General features: G+C 41.8%; 1 protein-coding gene across 1 annotated transcript in view; it reads left to right on the plus strand.

Annotated features, from left to right (window-relative positions):
• Positions 1–6,496, plus strand: part of LOC138666504 (uncharacterized) — a 73,186-nt gene extending 66,690 nt beyond the window's left edge. The window contains exons 15-17 of the mRNA XM_069754720.1: positions 21–118; positions 318–408; positions 4,916–6,496. Coding sequence (XP_069610821.1) covers positions 21–118; positions 318–408; positions 4,916–6,357 — 1,631 coding nt within the window. The 3' untranslated portion in view covers positions 6,358–6,496. The remainder of the gene's footprint in view (positions 1–20; positions 119–317; positions 409–4,915) is intronic.
• The last annotated feature ends 5,234 nt before the right edge of the window (positions 6,497–11,730 follow it).

The raw sequence follows: 11,730 nt of genomic DNA on the forward strand, positions 1-11,730 counted from the left end.
CCTGTATGTGTTTCCTCCAGATCTATCCAGTAAGAGGACAACACCAGAGAGATGTCCCCGTCCTCTTCTTCCACTGGAATGTAAACAGGAAGACCCCAATGTTCCTCAGGATCATCAGGTAGATGGAGAGAAGGTGTCATGAGATCTCCCGTATGATATGCAGATGGCTGTGAAGGTCTTGTGCTTCAGTCTTGTTTTATCCACCAGTATTATATGTTTTATACTTGTGTAATGAGAACGGTGGAGATGGCAGGATTAGATCTGATCATAGATGTGACTTCTCCGTCTGTCAGTGACTTTTATAATATTTGTTTCAGTGTGAAGATCTGACCCATATTAATACTACAGAGACATATGTGAGGGGTGATGAGCGGTGTAAAGAGGAAACTCCTACATATGACTACCCAGGTGAGTAGAAACCACTAAATGGAGAGAAGTCACAGATTCTTCTCAGTCACTGTCTGTGGCTGGTTTATCGGTGGTTTAGTCTGACCATATTACAATCGTGTGATCACCATTTTGCCTCTAGACCACAACATTCTCCTCCACCCTAAACTGTTCTAATGACTTTGGGCATTGAAGGTCTTTTTTATAGAACTTACCACCTGGAGAATCCACCTACCCCCTGGGATTAGAAGATGCTGACCGTTACCTGCCGAGATCAGTAAACTACAAAGCCAAATGGCAGCACATGTAGAATGTGCTGACAATTTAGAAAATCACTTGAAGAAAAACATTATGCTGGGCCTGTAAGAGAAAGTGGAGGATAATGATGCTGTTGGCTTCCTAGAACCCTGATATCTTATTGGATGAATCTACCTTCTCTCCCTACTGTGCTGATGAATGTGCTCATATGGTACCTACAAGACCAGGTCCCATCTTTTTGGCCAAACTTCGATTTTATGATCGACAACATTAAGTGTGCAGTGAAGCCAAGTGTGAATTTCTGTATAATAACAACAGAATTTCCCCTATTCTGAGTTTTCAATTTATTGATTTTTTTCAAACCGACTAACTTGAAACAGGATTGTGATAAACTGCATAAGGCTGGGTTCACACTGCGTTAGAGGCGTCCATTAGACGGACTACGTTACACCGTGGCATAACGCAGTGTAACGTAGTCCGTTAACTCCGCCATTAAGTCCTATGTCGGACGCATCGCTAGCGCATTCCCACAATGGGCGTGCGCTAGCGATGTGCCGTCATTGAGTGACGGACCCTGGGACGTGGGCTGCAGCGTTTCCGGGTCCGTCACTGCTGGCGCAGATAGAGCATCTGCTAGCTCTGTCTGCGCTAGCGCGACGACATTAATGCATGTGTTGAACGGGCTGCTGTTAACGCAATGTGAACCTAGCCTAAAACACATTACACCTGTGCCATGATATATCTCTAAACTGTGCGTGATTGATGGCTGTAATATACATTTAAAGGGATTGTCTACTGTGATACGGTGTTGTGACATGTGACACCGGCACCCAATCAGTGCTGGCGTCACTGTATCCACCTTCGGACAAACTGAACATGAAGAGGAAGACAGAGCTGCAGCTCATCACGGACTTTCTCTTCATGTTCAGTTTGTCCAAAAGTGGAGACAGTGACGCCAGCGCTGATTTGTCATTTTACCACATCACAGTCCCGGTGCAGCGAGTGCTGGAACGGAGCCAGCATGGCTGCTGAGTATAAGCTTTATTATTTTATCGGGGACGAACATTTAGTTTAAGAAATGCTTGTCCTAGTACTGGACAACCCCTTTAAAAAATACTATAGATATGAGCTAAGTACAGTAAATGGCACAGATATATGAATTACTAAATGTCTTTGTGTATGGCTGGGTAGAGTAGTCAGGGGCACACATATGTTTAAGGAGATGATCAAATCGATGATGACGCCATACTCTGTTTTGGATTTATACTGTGTTGGATGATGCAGAGTCAGCAGTGCTCTGGATGGCTGGGTTGATCCTGACACCTGCTTGAAAAGGAAAAAGCTGCCGCCCTATGTCTGTGTGATGTTACTTCACTGCGGGCTCTTTTCTATTGCAAAAAATAGTGATATTATCCAACGTGTTCCTGAGGCTTCGGTATCCTTCATCAGGGTTCCCTTCTTTTTTTGCAATAGAAGAGAGCCCGCAGTGTACTGAAATCACGCAGACATAGGGTGTCAGCTGTTTCCTTTTCAATAAGGTGGCAGGATCAATGCAGCCGGCTGGAACGCTGCTGACTCTACATCATCCAATATAGTAGAAATCCAGGACATGGTACGGCTTCATCATCGATTTGATCAAGTGTACATGTGCCCCAGACTACTCTACCCAGCCATACATGTAGACGTTCAGTAATTCATATATCAGTTTTTATTTGTGTATGTGGCGCGTATCTACTGTATATATTTACTGCATTTCTACACGTTACGAATGAGGTCAAACAGGTGCGTCAACATATGCAGCTTCATAACACTGGCACACAGTGGCAGTGCCAGTGCAATCATCAAATTTACGTCCCTGTAATATACATTCTTTCATGCCTGCAAGAGATGTGTTGGCTCGAGCCCTGGTTTCATGTATTCACTCCACATCATAAATTCCATTATGTTTTCAATCCTAAGTAATTCAGATTACTGCACAATCTATCCTGAATGGGGAGCACTAATATTTTCTCTACTCTTCTGGTCTGGACTCATAGTAGCCCCAATTGTCCATCATAAATTAATGCAACTCCGGTTTAAGTCATCAAAATGCCGGAGATCTAAATTTAAGATCCCTCAGCTCTGCACTATTATAAAAAGTTATCTTTAAATACCTAACATTTCTTCTTAAAACTCATCTGGCCCTTACGATAGTTTAGATTGCCAAGATTCACTGAGCCCTTACCTTCATTACCCCACAGAGGTTTCACCACTAGTTACTCATTTTTTTAATGATGAAGATTGTTGAGTTAGATAATACATTTACTGAAATGATCAATCTTCAGGTTTCGACTACAGTAGTTAGTGTCCAAAATACTTTGATTTAACTAATTCCTGCAGACAGTTTTGTCTTCATAATCAGACCCCATTTTTCATATCTGATGGGTGTCACTATGTCGTGATAACTAAGAAATTCTTCAAAAAGGATAATTGGAAACAAATTGACATTACAAATTATTTTCCAACTTCTCTTGAATACGACAATACACTATGTACAGTTGTACACTACTGTCTGGGCACATGGCAGGGTTAAGAAGGGAAAGAGCGCCATTAAGCTATATGATGAGAAATTTTACTGGAATAGTTTGAAGACAATTTTTTGGTGACATTGTTCATGGTCACCTGGCAGCTCAAAAAATAGCTACCATGAAGAGGCTTGGCACTATCTACTCTGTTTTCCAGATCCAAGGGATTGTCTTGCTCACACTAAGACTCCTAGGCCTGGACCATGGTGTTTCCTGCTGTTTTGTGGTGGGAAATAGCAAGAAGAATAGATAGTCGTGTCAGAACCAATAAAGGAGTGAAAATAAAAAATTAGATGCAAGAGTAGTCAGTACACGGCTGGGTACATAACAGGAAGCAAATACACAAGCTGGGAGCTGAGCACCGAGGACAGAACGAGAGGAGGCCAAGGCTGTATCTGACAACTTTTGGTAATATGCTTCAAGGTTTAGTAGGGTGTGGTGCTTTCCAATTGGCTGAAGCAGGGAGCAAATAACTTCAACTGGACAGCGCACACACCCATGCTACCAGACTGGACAGTACTACTGGTCCCAGGCACCCTAATCTTAGCAGCTGAACAGTGCCTGTGCCGCCCAGAGCTTCTGTTTCTAACGTCTCCTCCATCACCAGTGCTGCCTGCAGAATGAATAAGATGTTGCCTGGTGAGAGAAGTAGACTTCGCGAGAGCAGATGCCAGAGAAAATGGGACACACCATTTGCGGGAGACCTAATATGACAAAATGGCAGAAATCCAGAGGAGTAGAAATCCTCTTAAAGTGAGTCCATTTTGGAAATTATAACAATCGGTGAATTATAGGAGTAGTGACTATTTTGACTCCACATGCACTTTGCGGAAATTAGCTCGCAGTGGATGTTGGAGAGTGAAAATTACAAACATGCCATTTTATTACCCAGCATATAGTGCCCAGATTGTGCTCCAGGAGACACGCACATTGTAACTAAGTGGGTTCTTCTCATTATAGTGATGCCAAATACATGGATGCTAAATGTGGTTTGGGCACCCTGCAAGGCTCAGAAGAGGGGGAGATTTGACTTTGAAAGTGCAGATTTTGGTGGATTGGTTTATGGAAGCCATATTGCTTTTCGAGAGTCTTTGAGCCAATAATAATGTGGACACCTGCTTTTCCTCTGACAGATGATGGACCTGAGTGTGGACTTGTTTTTTGTGAAATGAAAAGTTTTTCTTGGTATAATTTACATGTACATAAAATCTTTGTGTGATAAAAGCGATACGGAATGGGAAAAGTCAGCTCACCATTTGCAGTCTCTTTTTCTACGCTAGAGTACCTTTTTTCTTCATCCATAAAATCTTTGGTGTTTTTTATTCCATATTTGGGAGGCAGAATGAACAAACAGTTGAACCAGATTGTAAGCTTGCGAGCAGGGCCCTCACTCCTCTTGGAATCTATTTTGAACTGTGTTTTTGTTATGCTGTAATATCTATTGTCTGTACAAATCCCCTCTATAATTTGTAAAGTGCTGCAGAATATGTTGGTGCTATATAAATAAAATTACTATTATTATTTATTTATTAACCACGCTCAACTGGTTCATCCTCCTAGTTTTTCTATTAGACTGTGAACTGTCATTGTGTTGGTCAATCATTCAATATTTTTACATAACTTGCCATTTTTACAGTCAAAGTAGAAATGTTCCAAAATATAAAATTCAAGGTTATTTTATTCAAAAATATTTTTTTTTTTCTTAGCAGATGACTGTACCAGGAGATCAGAAGGACAGCTGACATCTTCAATTCTTAAATCAGACGATCTTGAAATCCCACAGGATGCAACTGAAGTGAATGCCATCACTCCAGATATACCGTCATCCCATCAAAGGAATGATCTGTCATCTGATCCTTTGAAACAGGTCCTTTCTTCTGATTTATTACTGACTACTAAGGAAAATGAAACTCACAAAATAAGCATTAAAAAACATTCTGCTCCTAGAGAAAATAAGTCATTTTCACATTCAGAGTATGGAAATAGTTTACTCCTCAAAAATTTGTTACTTAAACATCAAAAAACTCACACAACCGAGAAAAGATTTTCTTGTTCCAAGTGTGGGAAATATTTTAACCATAAATGTAATCTTGTTAGACACCAGAGAACTCACACAGGGGAGAAGCCTTTTTCCTGTTCAGAATGTGGGAAATGTTTTAACCAAAAATCAAATTTTGTTAATCACCAGAGAACTCACACAGGGGAGAAACCTTTTTTCTGTTCAGAATGTGAGAAGTGTTTTAGCCAGAAATCAGATTTGGTTAAGCACCAGAGAACCCACACAGGAGAGAAGCATTTTTCCTGTTCAGAATGTGGGAAATATTTTAACCATAAATGTAATCTTGTTAGACACCAGAGAACTCACACAGGGGAGAAACCTTTTTCCTGTTCAGAATGTGGGAAATGTTTTAACCAGAAATCAAGTTTTATTAATCACCAGAGAACTCACACAGGGGAGAAACCTTTTTTTTGTTCAGTATGTGGGAAGTCTTTTAACCAGAAATCAAGTTTTGTTAATCACCAGAGAACTCACACAGGGGAGAAGCCTTTTTCCTGTTCAGAATGTGGGAAATATTTTAACCATAAATGTAATTTTGTTAGACACCAGAGAACTCACACAGGGGAGAAGCCTTTTTCCTGTTCAGAATGTGGGAAATGTTTTAACCAGAAATCAAATTTTGTTCAGCACCAGAGAACTCACACAGGGGAAAAATCATTTTGCTGTTCAGAATGTGGAATGTGTTTTAACCAGAAATCAAGTTTTGTTAATCACCAGCGAACCCACACAGGGGAGAAGCCTTTTTCCTGTTCAGAATGTGGGAAGTGTTTTAACCAGAAATCAGATTTGGTTAAACACCAGAGAACCCACACAGGGCAGAAGGATTTTTCCTGTTCAGAATGTGGGAAATATTTTAACCATAAATTTAATCTTGTTAGACACCAGAGAACTCACACAGGGGAGAAGCCTTTTTCCTGTACAGAATGTGGGAAATGTTTTAACCGGAAAGCGCATCTGGATGGCCACCAGAGAACTCACACAAAGAAGAAGACTTTTTCATGTTCAGAATGTGAGAAATGTTTTGTGAATAAATCAAATCTTTTTAGTCACCAGAGAACTCACACACGGGAGAAGGCATTTCATATTTAGAATGTGGGAAATGCTTTAACCAGAAATCAGATGTTGTTAGTCTCAAAATAATTCACGCCTTTTTCATGTGATTAATGAGGAAAATGTCTTACATGGAAATTAACTCTTAATAAACATCAGAGTAGTCACACAGGGGAGAAGCCTTTTCCATGTTCAGAATGCTGGGAAAGTTTTAACCAATAATTGTATCTTCTTAAAGTGGTTGTCCATTGTTAAGGCAATCCCTTGTCATTCCTCATGTTTGGCTTTGTTAACCACTTTCCCACTTTGAACGAATCCATACATCCCTGTGACCTGGCCCATATTGACCTGGAACCTATGGATACGTCCTGGCAAATTTGCGCTCACACGGGCTGTGGGAACGATCAACGCAGGGAGTCAGCTGGTTCTGACAGCTGACACAAAACACTCAGTGCAAGGACTGGTCCCGCACCGCTCCCGGTACTTTAATCCCCTAAGTGATGTGATCAATCTCGATCACAGCATTTCGGGAGCAGGCATAGGGAAGACACACCCTCTGCCCTTGGAGCGAAGACCCCGCAACGTCATTGCAGTGTCCCGATCATTGCCATGGTGACCCAATGTTGTCACGATGACATCCGGGTCACCAGAGCTAGCAAAGTTGCTTGATCATGCTCAGAGCATAATCGGCAATTTTGTCTGTTAGAGCAGCGCTGACAGTTTGCATATCTCCTGCATCCCCATGCTATACAAGCAATCAGGATGGAAAAAAATGAAATTCCTGTAGTGGGACAAAGTAAAAAAAGTTATAAAAACAAGTTTAAAAAATATTGTAAAAATATATTAAAAAAAATTAGAAAAAGAAAAATATTGTACCCATGAATAAATATTTCCATTAAAAAAAAAATATAAGCAATAAAAGTACACATATTTGGCATTGTCGCGTCTAGAATGGCCCGACCTATGAAACTGTCTCACTAGTTAATTCCTTTAGTGAACACCATAAAAAAACAAGGCAAAAAACAATGCTTTACCATTTTACTGTCGAACAAAAAATGGAATAAAACGCGATCAAAAAGACAAATATAAATAAACATGGTACTGCAGAAAACGTCATCTTGCCCACAAAAAAACAGGCCATCATACAGCTCCATCAGCAGAAAAAATAAAAAGGTTATAGCTCTCAAAATAAAGCAATCCAATAATAATAATTTTTTTCTATAAAATAGTTTTTACGCGAAAGTGCCAAAACGTAACAAAAATAAAACTGTGGTATTGCTGTAATCATACTGACCCGAAGAATAAAAATGCCTTACCAATTTTACCACATGTGGAATGACATAGCAAAACAAAAATTCCTGATTTTTGTTCATTCTGCCTCCCAAATATCAGAATAGAAAGCAATCAAACAGTGGCATGTGTCTGATAATGGTACTAATTAAAACATCAACTCGTTCTGCAAAAAACAAGCCCTCACATCACTCTGTGAGCCGAAATATGGAAAAATTTTAGCTTTCAAATTATGATGAAGCAAAAACTAGTTCTTGCAATAAAAAGCGTTTTTTAGTGTGTGACAGCAGCCAAACAAAAAAAAACTATGTAAATCTGGTATCACTGTAATCGCACTGAACCGAAGAACAAAGTCGCCTAATCACTTATACCGCACGAGGAACTTTGTTAAAAATAAATAAAAACTATTTTTCACCTGCTGTTTTGTTTATTCTGTCCCGAAAAGATCGCAGTGAGGACAGGCTCACATTTATCCTGCACTCGGTTCTGAGTGCTTACACCAATGTAAATCTCTGAAATATGTGATTCAGACCGAACCCAGGCGGAATATTCCTTACACTGAGGCAGATGGAGGCACTGTGGACCAGCGGTGTCAGTCTTTTTAGGATTGCATAAAAGTGCTGTCGGGCACAGGTTTGTGCACCTCTGAAAATAAGGACAATGGTTAACAGAGGCCAGACGGAGTCCAGAATAACTCTGCTGCCTCATTATACTGAATGGATCCCATGGGGGTTCATCTGAATCAGATCACTCCGAGATTTAGATGGGAAACCCAAAGTAAGCACTTAGCATAGAGGGCTGGATAAATGTGATCCCAAACGTTATGTAAAATGTTCCCAATAAAATCTTCAAATCAATCCACAAAAAATCAAATCCCCACACAGGTCTGTCATCTGTTAATGGAAATATAGGAGGCTTCCATGTTGCTGGTAGTACAGAGGCACTGGAAAAGTGAAATGGCTCCTCGCTTCTGGAAAAAGAAATTCAGCGCTCCCAAATCCAAATGACCTCCTCCATTCTGAGCCCCACAGTGTACCTAAAGCACATATAGCGTTCACATATTTGGAATTTCTGAAGCAACGAGAGCCCACCTAACTTACTGGTGCATGTCTCCAGAAGCATGAGCTGGGCATAATGTACTGGTGATTGCAACTTACTGGTCACTACAGCTAGAGATGAGCGAATATTTCAATGTTCGGTTTGGATTATGCTCTCCAAATTTGCATTATTCGCCAAACATAATCGAACGCCATTCACCTAAATGGAAGGCATGCACAACACCTTAGAATGACCCCAAATGCTGCCAAAACACATCAAATGAGGGACAGACACCAGGAAAGTTGCCTCAATTCACCAACAGTACAAATTGCAGCATGGAACTGCAGCAATCAGCCAGGCATGAGGTATCGGGGTCTGGGACAACATTTACAGATTTCAATTGAACGTCACAGTAAGAGGAAGTGGGTGAGCGATTGGTGTAGGCCCCCTTTGCTGTAAGCCCTGATACCCTAATATCAGTTTTGTAGACTACCATTGTCAGAAAAATTTAAGGATACTAACACGGGTAGTTGAGTTCAAGGAAGTGGAAGCCTGACGGTCTCGGAGGCCTTCAGCTACATGCAACACACTGAAGGAGACCCAACCAGGAGTGTTCATGCAGCGCCCCAGGGTCCTGGTCGTTGCAGTAATATCATTCTCCTCTAGGGGGGAGTGATGTTACATTTGGAGGCAAAGAAGGATAACTGAATCCAGGTATCACAAACATACAACACATTTCGCACTCCAGCCCACCAGGGGGAGCTATGCTCCTATTTATTAGGGCACTCCTCACACTTGGTTAAAACTGGTTGCCTGGGGAGGAAGTTAGTGAGTGCTGGCTGAGCTTCGCTCAGGTAGTTGGTCCCTGACAGGGGTGGGATCCTGTCAGAGGCTGACACAGAAGGACACGGAGCTGTGCCTGCCCTGAGTGCGGCAGCTTCTAGAAAGAGACACTAAAGGAGGACTGTATTGTAGAGAGGGTGAAGAAGTCGTAGCAAAGGAGTGGATATCAGAGGAGTTCTACCCTACACAGGCTGCCTCCTTCTGAGGCGCAGGATCCCGGTAGCCGGAACACAGAAGGAGCAACAGTCCTTTATGCCTTGCTCCAGAGACCAGCAGGACAGCTAATTTCACGTTACCTGCCCACCCTATACCCAGGAGGCACTGTGGCACCGCTTAGAGGCTGGGGCATGATAGAGTCCTTGTAAAACGCCTCAAGCCATCGATCATACGGGTTTGTCGTATCCATCTGGGGAACAGAGAGAGACATAACATCTGTAACTGTTGTGAATTCTGCTCTTAGGCTCCCTCCGGTGGTTGTAAGTGGCACTTTTGTGAGTTCTGCTCTTGGGCTCCCTCTGGTGGTTTTAAGTGGTATGGCTGCAGCTGCTTCCACTGATTGTCTTTCTGCTCGGGTATTTATGGCTGGCTCTTCCCTTCAGCCAGTGCCACTTGTCAATGGTTCCTGGTTGGATTCACATCTCTCTTGGATTTCCCTGTTATCCTGACCAGTTCAGCAAAGTTAAGTCCTTGCTTGCTCTTTTCTGTCCACAGGTTGTGGACTTATCCGTTCTGTGCTTTCTATGTTTTGTCCAGCTTGTCAGTATGGATTAATTCAGTTAAGCTGGAAGCTCTGGGAAGCAGATGTACCCTCCACACCTTTAGTCAGGTGTGGAGATTTTTTGTAAACTCTTTGTGGATTTTTTGTAGTTTTTATACTGACCGCACAGTATTCCATCCTGTCCTATCTATCTAGCTAGACTGGCCTCCTGTGCTACATCCTGGTTTCATTCTGTGTATGTCTTTTCCCTCTCCACTCACAGTCATTACTTGTGGGGGGCTATCTATCCTTTGGGGATTTTCTCTGAGGCAAGATAGTTTTCCTGTTTCTATCTTTAGGGGTAGTTAGTTCTCAGGCTGTGACGAGGTGCCTAGGGAGTGTCAGGAGCATCCCACGGCTACTTCTAGTGTTGTGTTGAGCTTAGGGACTGCGGTCAGTACAGGTACCACTTCCTTCAGAGCTCGTCCCATGTTGCTCCTAAACCACCAGTTCATAACAGTACAAGTGGCCAAAAATGAATTAAATGCATCTCAAAAGAAGGAAAAAAAAATTCTGAGCCATTTTTTTTTCTGTGCTCGGTTTTGTCTTTTTTTTCCTCTTGATCTCTGGGTGGTTCAGGATTTATGCTCTGGCATGGATGTTCAGGGTTTGTTTTCTCGTGTGGATCAACTTGCTGCAAGAGTACAGAGTATCCAAGATTATGTTACTATCAATATTGTATCATACAATTATTAGGTTCTGTAGAAGGACGTAGATCTGGGTATTTATTATGATAGAATATAGGCTGAACTGGATGGACAAATGTCTTTTTTCGGCCTTACTAACTAACTAACTATGTTACTTTTCGGCCTTACTAACTATGTTACTATGTTACTATGTTGTCCAGACTCCGGCTTTGGAGCCTAGAATTCCTACTCCTGATTTGTTTTTTGGGGACAGATCCAAGTTTTTGAACTTTAAAAATAACTGCAAATTGTTTTTTTGCTTTGAAACCCCGTTCTTCTGGTGATCCCATTCAGCAAGTTAAAATCATCATATCCTTGCTGCATGGTGACCCTCAGGACTGGGCATTCTCCCTTGAATCAGGGGATCCGGCATTGCTGAATGTAGACGCATTTTTTCAAGCGCTCGGATTATTGTATGACGAACCTAATTCTGTGGATCATGCAGAAAAAACCCTGTTGGCCCTGTGTCAAGGTCAGGAAGCGCCAGAATTATACTGCCAGAAATTTAGGAAATGGTCTGTGCTCACTAAATGGAATGAGGATGCTCTGGCTGCTATTTTCAGAAAAGGTCTTTCTGAAGCCCTTAAAGATGTTATGGTGAGCTTCCCTACGCCTACTGGTTTGAGCGAATCTATGTCTCTAGCCATTCAGATTGATCGGCGTCTGCGCAAGTGCAAAGCTGTGCACCATATGGCAGTGTCCTCTGAGCAGAGTCCTGAGCTTATGTAATGTGATAGGATTTTGACTAGAACAGAACGGCAGGAATTCAGACGTCAGAATAGGCTGTGTTTTTACTGT

This window comes from Ranitomeya imitator, chromosome 2 (assembly GCF_032444005.1).
Source record: "Ranitomeya imitator isolate aRanImi1 chromosome 2, aRanImi1.pri, whole genome shotgun sequence".
NCBI lineage: Eukaryota > Metazoa > Chordata > Amphibia > Anura > Dendrobatidae > Ranitomeya > Ranitomeya imitator.